This window comes from Prionailurus viverrinus, chromosome B4 (genome assembly GCF_022837055.1).
Source record: "Prionailurus viverrinus isolate Anna chromosome B4, UM_Priviv_1.0, whole genome shotgun sequence".
NCBI lineage: Eukaryota > Metazoa > Chordata > Mammalia > Carnivora > Felidae > Prionailurus > Prionailurus viverrinus.
Window position 1 is genome coordinate 72,443,485 of NC_062567.1, and position 20,298 is coordinate 72,463,782.

The 20,298-nt window shown below is 37.9% G+C and overlaps 2 protein-coding genes across 2 annotated transcripts in view; both read right to left on the reverse strand.

Annotated features, from left to right (window-relative positions):
• Positions 1–20,298, reverse strand: part of LOC125170158 (olfactory receptor 8S1-like) — an 88,192-nt gene that overhangs the window by 36,429 nt on the left and 31,465 nt on the right. The gene's annotated exons all lie outside the window — the stretch shown is intronic.
• Positions 8,177–9,094, reverse strand: LOC125170159 (olfactory receptor 8S1-like). The gene has a single exon (XM_047866443.1). It carries the CDS (start codon positions 9,092–9,094, stop codon positions 8,177–8,179), a length of 918 nt encoding a protein of 305 aa, XP_047722399.1.

The window sequence follows — 20,298 nt, forward strand, 5'->3', positions numbered from 1 at the left end:
TCTCACTGTGACTGTGATTACGCATTTCTGGTCTGATGTGTCATCTAAGGCCATGTCATTTGTGTATCATTTGTGACAACATGGATGGACCTTGGGGGCATTATGCTAAGTGAAATAAGTCAGAGAGAGAAAGACAAATGCTTTCATACAGTGATGACACTGTATGATTCTCTTTATATGATTTTTGTAAAAAGACCAATCTATAGTGGAAAAAGCAGTTCAGTGGCTAACAAGTGGTGAACAAGAATTGACTGGAAATGGATATGAAGTCATCTACTTGGGTGTTGGTAACTTAATACCTGAAAAAGGCTGACTTACACAGCAGTTTACATTTATTAAAATTAACTGAATAACACTCTCAACATTTCAGCATATAGATTTCACCTCAAAAGAAAAAAAGAAGTAGTCAAATTTTGAATTCTAGTTAATGATATACATGCTGAAATATTTAGGGTGAAATATACTGATTAGGGTGAAGTGTACAGATGTAATTGTAACTTTTTTTGAAATGCATTTGAAAAAGGTACATTGATGAATGGGTACACAGATAGGTAGATGATAAGGCATGCATAGGAAAATGTTAATAGTAAAATTTAGACGTGATTTTGTAGATGTTCACTCATAGAATTCTTTCAACTTTGCTGTATATTTGAAATCTTTTATTTTCAAATTAAATGAATGCTGGAAAAGCTTGAAAACAATATTTGAATTTTATAAGTAACAAAATACCAATGAAATTAAAAACATTAAGAGAAAATAGAGAAAAATTATAAATCACTAAAATTGATTCATGTACAAATATGAAACCCAAATATACCATTAATTACTAAAGAAATTAAATTGGCAATCAAAATTTCCCCTCCCTAATAACAACAAAAAGCTAAGTCCTCAAAATTTTAAAAGCAAATTTCATAAAACCTTCAAGGAAGTGATAGTTCCTTTTTTATGCAACTTTTCAAAGAAACTACAAAAATGAAAGCAAGTGTACTACTGATGCCAAGATTAGATGTCTAGACAAATTTACATAGGCAAAAAGCAGATTAGTGATTGCTCATGGCCAGGGTTGTGGGGAGGGAATGGAGAGCGGCTGCCCATGGGTGCTGAAGTTATTTGAAGTAATGAAATGTAGTGATGGCTGCACAGCCGTGAATGTGCCAAAGACCACTGAATCGTATGCTTGGTTTTCTTTGCTTGTTTTCTCCTTTCAGAGATTCTCATTTATTATAAAATGGTTTCACAAAATTCCAAAAATATGCCAAACTTCCCAGTTTCCACCATGTGCATGGGACCATTTAAAATACAACCCTGCTGTGGGACGCCTGGGTGGCTCAGTCGGTTGAGCGTCTGACTTTGGCTCAGGTCATGATCTCACAGCTCAAGTTTGAGCCCCATGTCAGGCTTTGTGCTGACAGCTCAGAGCCCAGAGCCTGCTTTGGATTCTGTGTCTCCCTCTCTCTCTGCCCCTAACCCACTCGCATTCTGTCTCTGTCTCTCTCAAAAATAAATAAACATTTAAAAAAAATTTTTAAATACAACTCTGCTGCCACTGACCATTCTGTGTCCCATACTGGCCGAACCCCAGAACTATGGGCACATACACACATGCTTGAGACCAGAACTTCCTTTTGGAAACTCTCAAGCCAAAAGGTGACAATCAGGTACCTTAGCTCAAAGGAAATGAGTGGCAGGAATTTGCATATTTTAAAAAATTGAGGGGCGCCTGGGTGGCTCAGGTAGTTAAGCCTCCAACTCAATTTTGCTTCAGGTCATGATGATCTCATGGTTTGCGAGATCGAACCCCATGTTGGACTCTACACTGGCAGTACAGAGCCTGCTTGGGACCCTCTGTCTCCCTCTCTCTCTCTCTCTGCCCCTCCCCTGCTCATGCTCTCTCTCAAAATAAATAAATAAACATTCAAAAAAAGTTGAGTCAAACTCATCTGGGCTATAGCCCAAATTTTTTTACTCTAACTGTGCAAAGAACAGGACTTGGATTTGGAGTGGAAGGTCAAGACTGTCCTTCACAGAACCAAATGAAGGCAACTGTACCTTGCAGCAACAGGCTCAGAGTCTCTCTCCAAGGCAGGGTCTGCCCAAGAGGCTACAGGGGGCATTTTCCTAACATCAATCATCCCCGGGCTGGCTCTGTGCAGGTCCTGCTGGGGTCAGGCAAGGGCTCAAAGTCCAGGACAGACCTACCTCACCCACGGGTAGCACCTGCCCCACAGGGCCTCAGCATCTTCCCTGCTGCAGCTTCTCTGCAGAGCCCTGCTCCTCACCGCACAGGCTTGCACATTTCCAGGTTAGCAGTGGTGCTGGAGCTCCTCTGGCAGCAGCCCCTCCCTGAGGGTGCTCCGGGTGCCCAGGATGAGGTGCGGGACTGGGTCCATGCCCCACTACCATGACCTGAACTGTATGCTTTGAATAGGTGATCTTTGTGATTTGTGAAACATAATCTCAGGAAAGCTGATGAAAAGACAACACCAGGTGAATGTAAGAAAAAAATCATACTATCTGATTTATGAACATAAATGGGAAATTCCTAAGTTAAATACTGGCAAAAGTTCATTCAGTCTTTACTACTCCACCTAAATAGGGTGATTTCAGGAATGCAACGATTCTTCAATACCAGAACACCTACTGATACAATTTAGCATTAAAAAAAATAATAAAACCATATAAATTTTAGGATTGTTTGTTCCAGCTCTGTGACAAATGTTGTTGGTATTTTGATAGGGATTGCATTAAATGTGTAGATTGCTTTGGGTAATATAGACATTTTAACAATATATGTTCTTCCAATCCCTGAGCGTGAATGTTTTTCCATTTATCTGGGTCATCTTCAATTTCTTTCATCAATATTATCAGAGTATAGGTCTTTTACTTCTTTTGTTAGGTTTATTCTGAATAGCTTATGGGTTTTGGTGCAATTATAAATGGGATTTATTCCCTGATTTTTCTTTCTCTGCTTCATTATGGGTGTATAGAAATGCAACAGATACCTGTACACTGGATTTTGTATTCTGCAACTTTACTGAATTCGTGTATTAGTTCTAGCAATTTTTTGGTGGAGTCTTTTGGGCTTTCTACGTAGAGTAGCACGTCATTTGCAAATAGTGAAAGTTTTGCTTCTTCTTTGACAATTTGGATGCCTTTTATTGCTTTTTGTTGTCTGAATGCTGTGGCTAGGACTTCCAGTACTATGTTGAATATTAGTAGCAAGAGTAGACATCCCCTGTGATCCAGTAATAACACTACTAGGTATTTACCCAAAAAATACAAAAACACTAATTCAAAGGGATACATGCACCCCTATGTTTATTGAAGCATTATTTATAATAGCCAAACTATGCAAGAAGCCCAAGGGTCTATCAACAGATGAATGGATAAAGATGTGGTATATAAACATACAATGGAATATTAGTCAACCATAAAAAAGAATTAAATCTTGCCATTTGCAACAACATGGATGGAGACAGAGAGTATAATGCTAAGCAAAATAAGCTAATCCAAAGAAAAACAAATACCATATGATTTCACACATATGTGGAAACAAAACAAAACAAATGAGCAAAGAAAAAAAAAGAGAAAGAGGCAAACCAAGAAATAGACTCTCAACTATAGAGAACAAACTGATGGTTACCAGAAGGGTGGGGGGGCGCAGGGATAGGTGAAACAGGTGATAGGGATTAAGGAGTGCACTTGTGATAAGGACCAAGTGTTGTATGTAAGTGTTGAATCATTAAATTGTACAACTGAAAATAATATTACACTGTATGTTAACTAACCAGAATTTAAATAAAAACAAAAAATAAAATAAAACTATATGACTATTTCAATAAACTTATTTTTTATTCAACATGTATTTATTGCATGCCTATTATGTGACAGACACTATACATTAGTAAACAAAAGAGAAAGGGTCCTGGTCTTCAATGGAAACAGAAAAAGCATTTGATAAAATTTTACACCAATTCTTAGTAAAATGTAGTTAAGAGAGAATTATTATAAGTGAATTCACTTATAAGTGTATTATATATCTTATAATGTAAGATATATTAATCAATAACAGAACAAACATCATCCTTAATGTTGAAACATAAGTTTTTTCACTGATCCCAATAAAAAGATGTTTGTACCAGAGGTTCTGGCCCATGAATTAACTTTAAAAATGAAAAACATACAACTCAGCACCAAATAAATAATCCAATTAAAAATGGGCAGAGGACCTGAATAGACATTTTTCCAAAGAAGACATTCAGATGGCCAACAGACACATGAAAAGATACTCAACATCACTAATCATCAGGGAAATGCAAATCAAAACCACAATGAGATACCACCTTAAACCTGTCAGAATGGTTAAAATAAAAAACACAAGAAATAACAAGTGTTGGCAAGGATGTGGGGAAAAAGGAACTCTCTTCCACTGTTGGTGGGAATATAAACTTGTACAGCCACTGTGGAAAACAGGATGGAGTTTCCTCAAAAAAATTAAAAACAGGTGTGGCTGGATGGCTCAGCCAATTGAGCATCAGACTTTGGCTCAGGTCACAATCTCACAGTTCATTGGTTCGAGCCCCACATAGGGCTCACTGCTGTCAGCACAGAGCCCATTTCGGATCCTCTGTCCCCTCTCTCTCTCTGCCCCTCCTATGCTCATGCTCCCTCTCTCTCAAAAATAAACGAACATTAAAAAAAAATAGGAATACTATATGACCCAATAATTCCACTACTGGGTATCTATCCAAAGAAAATGAAAACACTAATTCAAAAAGATATATGTACTCCTATGTTTATTGCAGCATTATTTATAATAGTCATGATATGGAAGCAACCTAAGTGTCCATCAACAGACAGACACACACATACACACACACACACAAATACTACACAGCCATAAAAGGATGAGATCATGCCATTTGGGACAATGTGGATGGATTCAGAGAGTATTATGCTAAGTGAAATTGGCCAGACTGAGAAAAACAAATACCAGATTCACTCATATGCATAAACTAAAAAAAACAAACCAATGAAGAAACAAACAAAAAAGCAGAATCAGACTTATAAATACACAGAAGAAACTGATAGTTGCCAGAGGGGAGTGGGGTCAGGGGATGGGCAAAATGGGTGAAATGGAGAGGAATATAGGAGATTCCAGTTTTGGAAGGAAAAAGTCATGGGAATAAAAGGCACAGCATAGGGAATATGTCAATGATATTGTAAAAACGTTGTATGGTGACAGATGACAGCTACACTGTAGTGAGCATAGCATAACACATAGAGAAGCTGAATCACCTCTGTGTTGTACACCTGAAACTAATGCAACATTGTGTGTCAATACACTCAAATAACTTTTTTAATTTAAAAATAATAAACATAAAAAATAAAAATGAGATACATAAAAATTAGAAACAGAAAAAGAAAATTATTTGCTTTTATTCAAGATGAAATCATTAAAGTGTAATTTTAATATCCAATAGTATTTATAAATAAGCCATTAGAAATAGGAAGATAGTTCGACAAAGTTAACAGATATAAGATTAGTATACAAAATATCACAACTTTCCTATGTACTAGAAATAACCAAGTAGTAAATGTAATTGGATTTTTAATTCATAATAGAAACAAATAATGGAAAAATATCTGGTACTATATCTAACAAAATTTGTGTGTGTCACCTTTATGAAAATAAGTTTTGGGATGCCTGGGTGGCTCAGTTGGTTGACCATCTGACTCTTGATTTCAGATCAGGACATGATCCCAGAGTTGTGGGATCAAGCCCTGCATAGGGCTCCACACTGGGCATGGAGCCTGTTTAGGATTCTCTCTCCCTCCTTCCCTCCCTCCCTCTCTCTCTCTGTCTCTCTCTCTCTGTCTCTCACTCCCACTACACTCTCTCCCACTCTATAATTTAAAATATTTCTAAAAATAATAATAATAATAAGTTTCATCAATGGTAACTGCAGAATAGCCTTTGTGAATGAAAATGTTGAACCTTTGCATAACCATCATGCCCAGCCATGGCCACACTGCAAATTCATGGACCAGAACTAGGCTCCCCAGGAAGGAAGAGATTGGCATTCACATGGTAGACTATTCTACGCATGATTATTTCAAACTGCTTTGGCAGTGGAGTCCTTCTGGTGAGAACTCACCCTATATATTTTCTCAGTTTCTTTGCCTATAATTTACACAATCAAAATACATTTACTGTGAAACATACATGTTTGAAACTATTTTATATTCTTGAAAAAGTAGTGAAGATTGGCAGAGATCAAGATTGCCCTTGATCTCTTTAAGTTTATATTTTCTGCTACTGGGCAGTACAAAGTGAAGGGTAAGTAAGTAAAGTAAGTAAGTAAAATCTAAAAGGTAATTTCAGGGTCGTCTGGGTGGCTCAGTCGGTTAATCATCTGACTTCAGCTCAGGTCATGATCTCCTGGTTTGTGAGTTCACACCCTGCATCGGGCTCTGTGCTGACCGTTCAGAGCCTGGAGCCTGCTTCAGATTCTGTTTCTCCCTCTCTCTCTGCCCCTCCCCACTCGCACTCTGTCTCTCCCTCTCTCAAAAATAAACAAACATTAAAAAAATTAAAAGGTGGGGCGCCTGGGTGGCGCAGTCTGTTAAGCGTCCGACTTCAGCCAGGTCACGATCTCGCGGTCCGTCAGTTCCAGCCCCGCGTCAGGCTCTGGGCTGATGGCTCGGAGCCTGGAGCCTGTTTCCGATTCTGTGTCTCCCTCTCTCTCTGCCCCTCCCCCGTTCATGCTCTGTCTCTCTCTGTCCCAAAAATAAAAAAAAAATAAAAAAAAATAAAAAAACGTTGAAAAAAAAATTAAAAGGTAATTTCAGAAAGAAATAATGATTTTTGACCTTGATAACTTTAATCTCCCAAATCTCCTTCTCAGTAATCCTCCAATTGTATTTCATGATCCAAGGGGCTTTTGCTGAAAATCCATTGGTTTCTTTTTAGAGTTTGTCATAGGCACAGTGCAGCATTTGCTCTGCCATTGACTCTCTCACATTCTGCCATTTCTGTAGCATTATTAGGGCTGAGTGGCAGAGCTACTTGTCCAGCAGTGTCTCCCTCTCACAGCTGTAGAGACTACAATATACAGAGATAGATATAGATATAGATGATACAGATATATATAGATAGATATAGATATAGATATAGATATAGATATATAGATATCTTTTCTTTGCAAATGACAGAATCTAACTCTGACTTACTTAAGTGAAATAAAACAAAACAACAATAACAAAGCATTAAAAGGGAAATTCATGAACTGGGTCTGGGGTAGCTCATAGCACCAAAGGGACAGTCAGTGTGTCAAGGTAGTAAAGAAAACAGGCTTTGGGATAAGTCTATTTGATTCCAAATTCCACCCCCATCACTTACCTCTCTGAGTCCACGTTCTCTTTTCTGAACAAGGACAACTAAAGTATTTACCCAAAGCATTTGTTGGGGTATTTAAGTGAGATAATATACATAAAATACTTAGCACAGTACCTGACATGATGCAAATATCTAATCACGTGCTTTTAATATAATTTCATTTATCAATCTTCCTTGAAAGTACAGAATCTAGGATAACAATAGTGATCTTAGCAGCAGAGGCGCTGGGATAGGCTATCAGAGTGCTGCAAAGAGAAAGGCTGACCTCTGCTTCTCTGAATCTATCCTCAAGATTAAAATTTCTAAGGGAATGGATGGTGTGGCACTGACCATGTGCTCATTCCTATACCAGCCACTGTCTCAGGAAGAATAAGTGAATAACGAGTGGGGGAGGAAAGAGAATTTGGGGACACCATAATTAACAGTCTCTCTAGAACTATACTGAACAACATGGAGTTTAGTTACTGGAAGGATAGTAAAGATAGTGTAAGCAGGCAATAACAAAGTCTACCTTACTGTCTATAATAAATTAAATATTTTGTAAGAAAAATTGTAAGACAAGAGGTTTATCCATCCATTTTCCTCTGACTAGGACAGAACAACTATCATTCCAAGAAAATAATCCCACCTTTTCTTCAGCATTTTAAAGAAACAATGTAAGGTATCTCGCAAACCATGATTATCAGAAAATTCTCCTTAATATTCATGCACTATTTATTGTGGTTCTATTCATTTCTTCCCTCATCATTCTGATTTTGTAGTCTATCAATTAGAACGCTAGACACGTTTTCTCAAAATTCTTCTCACAGCTGCCTTCACCTCTTTGTTCTTTAGGCTATAGATGAGAGGATTCAGCATAGGAGTGACCACACTGTACTGCAAGGAGAAGATTAACTCTTGAGTGGATCCTGAATTTGGCATGAGATAGCGGAGTAATCCTGAGCCATAAAAGAAGATCACTGCAGTGAGGTGGGAGGAGCAGGTGGAGAAGGCCTTGTTTCTGCCTGTGGTAGCATTCATACTCAGGATCGTGAACAAAATGCAAACATAGGAGAAAAATATCAAGAGGAAATTTCCAAAGAAATGCAGGAGGCTGGAGGAGAGCAGGGCAGTAAAACTTGCAGACACATCAGAGCAAGACAAAGGATAGAGAGAAGGCAGTTCACAGCTGAAGTGGTATATATTTTGAGCCCCACAGAAGTCTAAATTGAGAGCTACAAGGATATTGATAAGAGCATCCAAAAAAGCCACGCTCCATGAGCCCCACACCAGCCCCATACACAATTGTCTGTTCATCATCTGGCCATAGAGCAGAGGGGAGCTGATGGCAACATAGCGGTCATAGGCCATGACAGTGAGTAGGCAGGATTCAGTGCCCCCAGTGGCAAACACAAAGAAGGCCTGAGCCAGGCAGCCCTCTACTGAGATGGTTTTCTTCTCAGACAGGAGGTTCTCCAACAGCTTGGGCACAGTGACAGAGGAGTGGCAGAGATCCAGGAAGGACAACTGTCCCAGGAAGAAGTACATGGGGGTGTGGAGGTAAGAATCAGCCCTAATCACCAGCAGCAGCATCAGGTTCCCCATCAGGGTCAGGAGGTAAATAACAAGGAACAGTACAAAGAGCAGAGCCTCAATCTTGGGGTCAGCAGACAGCCCAAAGAGGATGAACTCAGAAACAACACTGTGGTTTCTCATTGCCTTCAATATTTCCTTTAGAATGTAAGAAATAAGTCAGATAAAGCCTCTTCTTCTAACAAATATTCAAGTGTTTTAATGCTCTTCTCCACTCAGAAAGTTTCATACCTACTCAAAAATTTATGCTCTGAAATGATAAACTTCCTTAAGTCTCTAGATTTCCTAAAATCTGAAATAATCTTTTCTACAGGATTCCAACCCTAGATCAACTCCCTGTCCACTTTTATTGTTCTTCCTTTTAATGTCTTAGAATTTATTTTTTGTTGTTTTTTATTATTAAAGCTACTGGACGATGTTTTGTAAACTCTTGATAATAATCCAGTAGAGAGGGAGAAATGGCAGGAGGAATAAGAGAAATTGCAGAAATAGTGTCTGAGAGCAGCTGGGTTGCAGAGCAGAAGCAGAGCATGGCCTTAGGTGGGAGTGGGTTTACTTCATCCATCAAACATGCATAGATTTGTTGTTGGGAAGGAAGTAGTTCCCATCTAATGGCTTGTTTTTTCAATAAATATTTAAATGGGGTCATTAATGGAAACTGAAGATGAGTAGTGACTAGAGATTTGCAGAGTGAGGAAAAAGTGAATGAATTAGAAAGAAGGCAGCATAGAGGTATCCTAGATGCAATACAACTGATTAAGGGAAACTGTTGATGAATATGGGAACATACTCTGGTAATAATCTCTATCCCCAGTTTGTGTCATCTATTCAACTTCAGCTCTAGTCTGTTGCCCTTACGCCATTTGAAAATATAGACTACCTACTCACTTTCCAAAGCTTAGCTTTCTCTATTTCCTACTCTGGACTGACAACCCAGATTATAACTACAGACTCAGAATGACTCTACAACACCACTGACTATATCATCTTGACCCCTCATGTCCTGCTCTGTCTCTTGCACTCATACTCCAAGACTGGCACATTGAATTTCTCAAAGAACGTATTATTTCTTTCCCATTATTTATCCAAACGACACCTAGAATTAAAGCTATTCTTAGGAATCAAGTCCACATCGCCTGTACTTCTCACCTAGGTGACCAATAACTAGCACAGAATTAAATGAAAACCTTTTCAAATCCAGTGATCCAGAAGACAAGTTTGAATGTCAGTGTGAGAATTCAGTGTTAAGGTGGAGCTTGAAAATTCCTGTTGGATACAGACCTCTCCCTTGATTTCTAAAAGAGGGAATAGTAGGCTAAGTTGTATTATTTCTAAAAACCTAAATACTTCCAGTCACATAACGATTGCATTTTCCATATAATTTTTTTCTTTTGCTCACCACTATAGTTCTAGCTACAGCAACTTGGATTCATCCTGAGAGCAGAATATCATTGGCAGAAGATGCCGGAAAAGCAAGGAACCAAACCATGAAATGCAGACAGAGAACCACCCATTATAATTTTGGAGGGCACCAAAAAGAAAGGCTCCTCATCTCTAAATGGTTCCCCACCTACTAGCACTAGAAACTCCTTAAACTTTGGGGAAATTTTCTCTCTTAGAAATAAAGGCAAAAGGACATTTTCATGAAAGATAAACCTGGAAAGTATGCCCTATCAGCAGCCATACTTCCTCAAAAGTATATAGGTGTATTGTAGTAGAGTTATTTGAGCGATCACATAAATAAATAAAATCACTTCTATTTTTACCTGGTGCTGAAATTTCATTACTCTCAATGTTTCATTTATTCAGACTGTGAGTCCAAATTTAGAACAGAAACAGCTCTGAGAACATTACCGCTATAAGTTTTCAGTTATTATCACAATTAGGTGGAGTTAGCTGACTAGATAATTTCCAAAGAATAGCTGCCTAAGAGGAGCTTCTTTTAAGATGAGACATACAAAAGTACCTAGCATTATAACTGCTCCAAAGGATAAAAATGAATATGTGAATGAGTGAATAAGTGAATGAAGGAAACTTAGGGGAAGAATAGTCTACAGTTTTACTACTCACAGGGAACAGATCTGATTAGGAACCAGTAAGGGATTTGGACAGTCGAGGCTTGCATGAAACCAGATGTATGAAGGGCACCGAAAAATTTTGCCAACTGGAAATGTTTGCCCCATGATAGTGTCTCATGCCCTGGTCTGAACCTCCACATACCTCGGAGCATATAATTACAGAGAATACCTATAACTAAAGATGTAATTAGTTTCTGGACCCATACATTTGGAGTGCTTGGAGAGAGTTATTTTTGAGTCACAAAGTACCCAAAGTCTATCATTGATGTCCTATCCCTTCTCACCTCTTACAGACAGCTCTCAGCCTTCCTGAACTTCCAGGTTTCTGGTATAATGTGGCCTTTGAGCACCCCCAAAACAAGGAATAAAGCTAGATATAAAAAAGATCTTGTCCCAGTTGTCCCATATGTAAAACGAAAGCTAAAAATTATTACCTTGAAGAGTTGTGAGGACTTAAGAATCCTGAAATGTTGAAGACTCATTAGATTCTCTTTTCTTCACATCCAATGCTAGGGTTTAATTTTCCCAAAAGGAGGAAGAGAGGGTGATTTTAAGGAGCAGACCAAACATTTCAGGTCTCAGAAATGAATGCCATGTCAGAGAGAGACGGGGAAGCAATGATATCCAGCCCAGGGAAACAGAGAGGAGATGAGAGCTATAAGAAAGGAAGTGCCTGATGAGGGGGTAACAAGAAGCAGCAGTAATTGAAGCAGAAAGGATCCTACACAGGGAGCACAGAAGCAGATAAATTCATCAGAGAACAGATGAAAAATATTACCACGTGTCTGGGTTTTTCTGGGGCAAAATATGTCCCATTTTTCTGAGTTGGTGGGCATGCCACTGAGCTCAGGAGAAATTCACAAGAGAGAAAATGTGCCACAACTGTCCAGTCATGTGAATTGGCATTGCTTTTTCTATTTAAAAACTTTCTGTGCATAAAGAGAAACATGTAAGCTCAGTCCTCAAAAGCCTCTGCAAATAAAGGCTTCAGAAAACTCTTCTAAATTTTGACAGCATCTTTACACTTATCCCTTAGTGATTCCATAAAATAACAAAGGAAAACTTGAAAACTTAAAATTCCTAACAAGTAATAAGGCAATTTCTTTCATATTTCCCCCAACATAATTACACAATAATTTCTGCACATATCTCTCTGTATGAGTGTTAATATAGTGCTCAGAGCACCATCCTGACAGAAGAGGCTCAGGTCTAGCCATTCAGAAGGGATTGTGGGTTAAGGTGGTCAATGAGATGGCAAAGTATGACCTGACAGCCCAGGGGACATTGTGGGTCCATCCTGATTGCTGGAAAGCTCAGCTTGAAGCTTGCTTTAGACTCATTAGCTAAACATGGTTACTGAATGATCCCTCTGGGAATTCCTACTAAAGTGATTCACAGCTTCCCTTTAGGTCATTTTTCTAATGTTGTCATGTATTTGATTATTACATTTATTCAGATGTAATTATTATATATGACATCATCATTGTTACTACCACCACCACCACCACCACCACCACCACCACTACAACAACTACTACTACTACTACTACTACTACTACTACTACTACTATATGGTCAATGATAATTTAAATTTACCAACATATTTGACTTTTATTTGCTCAATTGTTTCTATGGCACAAAAACAGACACATAGACCAATGGCATAGAATAGAAACCCCAGAACTACACCCACAAACGTATGGCCAACTAATCTTTGACAAAGCAGGAAAGAAGATCCGACGGAAAAAAGACAGCCTCTTTAACAAATGGTGCTGGGAGAACTGGACAGCAACATGCAGAAGATTGAAACTAGACCACTTTCTCACACCATTCACAAAAATAAACTCAAAATGGATAAAGGACCTGAATGTGAGACAGGAAACCATCAAAACACTAGAGGAGAAAGCAGGAAAAGACCTCTCTGACATCAGCCGTAGCAATTTCTTACTTGACACATCCCCAAAGGCAAGGGAATTACAAGCAAAAATGAACCTTATGAAGATAAAAAGCTTCTGCACAGCAAAGGAAACAACCAACAAAACTAAAAGGCAACCAACGGAATGGGAAAAGATATTTGCAAATGACATATCAGACAAAGGGCTAGTATCCAAAATCTATAAAGAGCTCACCAAACTCCACACCCGAAAAACAAATAATCCAGTGAAGAAATGGGCAGAAAACATGAATAGACACTTCTCTAAAGAAGACATCCAGATGGCCAACAGGCACATGGAAAGATGCTCAACGTCGCTCCTCATCAGGGAAATACAAATCAAAACCACACTCAGACATCACCTCATGCCAGTCAGAGTGGCCAAAATGAACAAATCAGGAGACTATAGATGCTGGAGAGGGTGTGGAGAAACAGGAACCCTCTTGCACTGTTGGTGGGAATGCAAATTGGTGCAGCCACTCTGGAAAACAGTGTGGAGGTTCCTCAGAAAATTAAAAATAGACCTACCCTATGACCCAGCAATAGCACTGCTAGGAATTTACCCTAGGGATACAGGAGTACTGATGCATAGGGACACTTGTACCCCAATGTTTATAGCAGCACTCTCAACAATAGCCAAATTATGGAAAGAGCCAAAATGTCCATCAACTGATGAATGGATAAAGAAATTGTGGTTTATATACACAATGGAATACTATGTGGCAATGAGAAAAAATGAAATATGGCCTTTTGTAGCAATGTGGATGGAACTGGAGAGTGTGATGCTAAGTGAAATAAGCCATACAGATACCATATGGTTTCACTCTTATGTGGATCCTGAGAAACTTAACAGGAACCCATGGGGGAGGGGGAAAAAGAAAAAAAAAAAGAGGTTAGAGTGGGAGAGAGCCAAAGCATAAGAGACTCCTAAAAACTGAGAACAAACTGAGGGCTGATGGGGGGTGGGAGGGAGGGGAGGGTGGGTGATGCGTATTGAGGAGGGCACCTTTTGGGATGAGCACTGGGTGTTGTATGGAAACCAATTTGTCAATAAATTTCATATATAAAAAAAAAGAAAAGAAAAGTGACTTCAGGAAAAAAAATAAAAAATAAAAAATAAATAAAAAAAAGAAATTGTGGTTTATATACACAATGGAGTACTACGTGGCTATGAGAAAGAATGAAATATGGCCCTTTGTAGCAACATGGATGGAACTGGAGAGTGTGATGCTCAGTGAAATAAGCCATACAGAGAAAGACAGATACCATATGTTTTCACTCTTATGTGGATCCTGAGAAACTTAACAGAAACCCATGGGGGAGGGGAAGGAAAAAAAAAAAAAAGAGGTTAGAGTGGGAGAGAGCCAAAGCATAAGAGACTCTTAAAAACTGAGAACAAACTGAGGGTTGATGGGGGGTGGGAGGGAGGGGAGGGTGGGTGATGGGTACTGAGGAGGGCACCTTTTGGGATGAGCACTGGGTGTTTTATGGAAACCAATTTGACAATAAACTTCATATATTGAAAAAAAAATTTTTTTTTCTACTAAAATTGGAAAGTTTGATAGCTGAAACTGCAATGGATGAATTCAACACAAATCAGACAAAGCTGAAGAGGTATTAGTGAATCAGAAGATAGGTCAGAGGAAAATAAGAACTCACACCTGTGAGCATTTTCTTTCTCCTAGAACTTCTTTTAAGTTTCATTTAGTGCAATTCTGCTTCATGATGTATTTATCTCATCTTCACTCTTAAATGATGTTTGACCAGACAGAATCCTAATGGGGAAGCTTTTGTTTGTTTGTTTGTTTATCCGGTACTTTGAAGATGTCTTCTGTCATCTGTCTTTTGTCTTCTTGTTAGTCTAATTCCTCTCTTGTGAAGGCAGTTGTTAATCTAATTGTACTTCTCTGGAGTTCATTTGTCTTTTTTCTCTCTCTCTCTCTCTCTCTTGCAGGTTTTAATATTTTCTCTTTTGATTTTTAGTAACTTTATTATGATATGACAAAGTGTGACTTTCTTTTTTTAATTTATTTATTTAAATTCAAGTTAGTTAACATACGGTGTAGTATAGGTTTCAGGATTAGAACCCAGTGATTCATCACTTACATATAACACCCAGTGCTCATCCTAACAAGTGCCCTCCTTAATGCCCATCACCCATTTAGTCCACTCCCCTCTGGCAACCCTCAGTTTGTTCTCTGTATTTAAGAGTGTCTTATGGTTTGCCTCCCTCTGTTTTTATCTTTATTTTCCTTCCATTCACCTATGTTCATCTGGTTTGTTTCTTAAATTCCACGAGTGAAATCATGTATTTCTCTTTAACTGACTTATTTCACTTAGCATAATACCCTCTAGTTCAATCACATTGTTGCAAATGGCAAGATTTCATTCTTTTTGATTGCCAAGTAATATTCCAGTGTGTGTGTGTGTGTACACTACATCTTCTTTATCCATTCATCAGTCGAAGGACATTTGGGCTTTCTCCATGATTTGGCTATTATTGATAGTACATAAACATGTATAGATAGATACATATAGATACATAGGTAGATACATATACGTATTGATAGATAAACATAGGGGTGCATGTGACCCTTCCAATCAGCATTTTTTTTTCTTTTCATTTAACATACTTGGGATTTACTTATAGGGCTTCTAGTATTTGTAGTTGATATACTTTTTTAGTTTGGAACATTTTCATCCATTATCTTACATGTTGCCCTATTTTCATATATATTACCTTATTCTCTCTCCCTTCTCTGTAATTCCATGTACATGTATGTTATCCTTACCATTCTATGCATTAGGTATTTTATATTCCCTTGTTTTTTTTCTTTATTCTTTCTGTACCTTACTGAATACATTTTCTTCTTACCTACCTTATAAGTCATTAGTATACTCCTCAACATTGTCTAATATCCTTCAAACTTATCCATTAAGATCTTAGTTTCAGCCACTGAATTTTCTAGAACTTTCACTTAGATTTTTTTATAGTTTCCAGAAATATTATGCCAAATTCTCAATCTTGTCTTTAATCTCCATAAATATTTTAAGCTTATTTGTTTTAAAGTTATGTGTCTGGGTCTGTTTCTACTGTCTTTAGTTTTTGTCTCCCCATATTGTTTATTTTTTTCTATTGAGAACAGGATGTTATTATGAAAATTATGGAAATAATTTAAAGCTCTGGCTTATATTCTCTTCCTCCAGAGAAAATTTTCCCTAACTTCTGTCAGACAGCCATGGACATTCACAGTCCTGGATCATTCTCATGTAATTCCAGGGGCTGAGATGAAGCTGGGCTTCAGTCCTTATGAAGTTGGGCTGCTTCCAATCCACTTTTATTTCAGGGTATTGCCCTTCAAGGCTCCAACCCACCCCCTTGGTGGTCCCTGCATTCCATTTTTCCCACTAACTTTAGGAAACTGTAAAAATAACTTTTCACATTCTCAACGACCTCTTCAAGATGCACTTATGTGAAAAAGAGATCCCCGAATGCTGAGCTTGCTTCTCTAGATTTTCTTTTCTTTGGGATGATGGCTCTAAAATTCTTCACTGCTTTCTTAGTTTTAAAATATCTTCAAAGCATATATTAAAAATATGCTTTTCAAATAAAGATCCCAGAAATAAACCCATGCTAATATGGTCAATTAATCTATGACAAAGGAGGCAAGAATATACAATGGGAAAAAGACAGTCTCTTTCAATAAATGGTGCTGGGAAAACTGGACAGCTACATATAAAGGAATGAAACTGGGACACTTCCTTACACCATACACAGAAATAAATTCAAACCAGATCAAAGACCTAAATGTAAGACCTGAAATCATAAAAATCCTAGAAGAGCACCAGGCACCAATTTCTCTGACATTGGCTGTAGCAACATTTTTCTAGATACCGTCTCCTAAGACAAGGGAAACAAAAGCAAAAATAAACTATTGGGACTCCATCAAAATAAAAAGGCTTTTTGCACAGCAAAGGAAACTATCAACAAACAAAAGGACAACCTACTGAATTGGAGAAGATACTTGAAAATTATACCTGTGATAAGGGGTTAATACCCAAAATATATAACGAAATTATATAACTCAACACCAAAAAAATAAAAACAGTCCAACCAAAAATAGGCAGTGTACCTAAATAGACGTTTTTCCAAGAAGACATACAGATGGCCAACAGACACATGAAAAGATGCTCAGTATCACTAATCATCAGAGAAATGCAAATCAAAACCACAATGAGATACCTATCAGAATGGCTAAAATCAAAAACACAAGAAATAACAGGTGTTAGCCAGGATATGGAGAAAAAAGAACCCTCTCGCACTGTTGGTGGGAATGTAAATTGGTACAGCTACTGTGGAAAACAGTATGGAAGTTCCTCAAAAATTAAAAATAGAAATACCACATGATCTGGGGTGCCTGGGTGGCTCAGTTGGTTGAGGGCCCAACTCTTGATTTTGGCTCAGGTCATGATCTCATGGTTGTAAGACTGAGCCCCATATAGATTGAGATTCTCTCTGTCTCTCTCTCTCTCCCTCTGCCTCTCCCCCAACTAAGCACATGTTATCACTCCCTGTCAAAAAAAAAAAAAAAAAAAAAAAAAGTTCCCTACTGTGCCCAGTTTGCAGACTTTTATAAATAAATAATCACTGAACTTTTTTTAATTTTTCTTAACGTTTGTTCATTTTTGAGAGATAGAGACAGAGTGCAAGCAGGGGAGTGGCAGAGAGAGAGGGAGACACAGAATCTGAAGCAGGCTCCAGGCTCTGAGCTGTCAGCACAGAGCCTGATGCGGGGCTCGAACCCACAGACCACAAGATCATGACCTGAGCTGAAGTTGACCGCTTAACCGGCTGAGCCACCCAGGCGCCCCTCACTGAATTTTACTGAATGTCTTTTTGCGTCTGTTGAGATAACGTGGTATTTTTTTCACTTAAAGTTTCAATTAGTGGGTTTAAATAAACTTTTTTAAAGCTTGAATTAGAAAATTCTTGCATTCATGGTATAAATCCAACCACTTTAAAATTAGAGGATTGGAGAAAAAACACTTCCTTCTAAATATATTCATAGTCAAGGTTCAAATAAATTAATTTTCCCAAACCTTGTAAGTAGAAATTGAAAGGTATTAAAGAGCAAGGATTAAAGTTTATTTACATCTAAAATACTTTTCATGTTGCCTCAAACACACACACCATTATATATGAAACATGTAAGTGAAATATCATATACCTCTCTATCCATCTCTCTCTCTCTCTTTCTGTCTCTCTGATCTATCTGTGTATCTACACAGACACACACAGAGAGACACACACACAAACATCACTTGTAGCTCATTTGCTCTGTCCTTGGAAAAAAAAAAAAAGGAAGGTGACATTTCATTCTTCCACTGAACTGAAACCAGAAATGCCTTATTTTGATTTACATAAATTGGCATTAGAGGCTGCTCCTGTAACCCTGGAGCATAATGGCATTATCAGGTCACACAACTCCTGTTGTTGTTGAGAAATAAAGCAGGGGCTCTAAGTTACAGGAAATAAAATGAAGATAGTTCCTCTAATTAAATCAATCAGATTCAACAGGTGGCATAGCCATTTTTACCTGAGATAGAAACAAGAGAGAAATGATCACAAACTGTAAGCACATTAGGAAGGTCTGGGAGATACGGAGTTTGGCTGAGCAAGTCTGATCGCTGAGAATAAAGCCCATTGACTACTTTTTCTCTTCCTACCCCTTTTTTTCTTTTCTTCTTCTCTTAATGCAACCTAAAATTAAAGGTAATTAGAATAAGCTAAGAGTTAAGAGAAAGATACAAAATTATACCTTGACTTCCTTTTTTAAATGTTTATTTATTTTGAGAGAGAAAGAGAGAGCACAAGCAGGAGAAGGACAGAGAGAGGGAGAGAGAGAATCCTAAGCAGGCTCCATGCTCAGCATGAAGCCAGACACGGGGCTCATTCTCAAGAACCCTGAGATCATGACCTGAGCTGAAATCAAGAGTCAGACGCTTAACAGACTCAGCCACCCATGCACCCCACTGACTTCCTTTTTAACACTTAAATAATTCCTTTTTAACATTAATTCCAAATATCATATTTTTAAGATAGTGCCTGAGTAACCACTGCAACAGATTTACATTTTTTTGTAAATGACATATGCGAAGCTCAAAGTCATAAATCATGGAGGCATGAAGAGTAAAGAAACAAGCTGGTTCAGACCAAATGACTAAGACACCACTGCCTCCTCGTGGCACAATTCCAGGATGACAAGTTATGATTAGTGGAAGGTGTTTTGTTTTTTCAAATCAGAGTTTCGACAGCCAATGTCACAGAAGCCATGGCTTGGAGTAGAAAGAGAGTTGCTATAAAGATCCCAGAAAGACATGAGAAGAATAGCAATTCTGAAAAGAGACAAAACCAGAGGAAAGTTATCCAGGTTTTCTTTCAGGTCTCCCAGGTATGGGGGCAGAGAGGTTAAAAAAGACTTGAGTAATAAGAAAAGCTGGACTTCAGTAGTTCCAGAATGGTATGCAGTAGAGGGAGATTGTACAGAAAAACTAACAGACACTTAAATCAAGTCTACATTACAGGCGTTGCTCTTTTCTGTATCATGTAAAATTATATATATACACATATACACAACCCGGTATTTCTTCATAAATATATAAACACCCAGGCTCAAAAACAATGTAATTTATTGTATGTTTGCCTATGAATAAGTTACTTAATCCTCTATTAGTTTTCTTATCTATAGGGATAATCATAGTAACTACTTCAGTGAGTTTTTGCAACTCAGTTTAGTGAGTTTTGCAGTTAAAAATGTTAATAATAAAAATAATGACATGATTGAGTCTTTACCATGTGCCACAGGCTATTTTAAATGTTTTACTTTATCTTATTTCTTCTCAAGACATTTATAAAGCATGCAAAGCTCTTAGCTAATACTATGTCAGCAGTTTGTACTCAATAAACAATATTTTTAAAGTCTGTAAAGTGTCCTCTATATCTCAAGTCAAGTAGGAGGAACACATTTGTTTACACAGTTCAGCCAATAAGACACGTTGTCCAGGCACTGTACTGGGCTCTGGGAATGTAAGAATGAGTAAGACAGAGTCTCTTCCTTTAAGACATTTATATTATGTGGAAGAAAGTTGTATTAACAGCTATAATGCAACATAGTAATTTATATTACAACAGTGTGACAAGATTGCTATGGGAGTTCTGAGGAGGAAAAAAAATCATTCTTCATCAGATGGTCAGGGAAATATTCACAGCAAAGATACCTATTTGACTTTGCCTGTCTAGATCACTAAATTTCAGG

What these genes read in the sequence shown, in the direction of transcription:
- LOC125170159 (XM_047866443.1), bottom strand. Translation starts at nt 9,094, where the DNA reads ATGAGAAACCACAGTGTTGTTTCTGAGTTCATCCTCTTTGGGCTGTCT.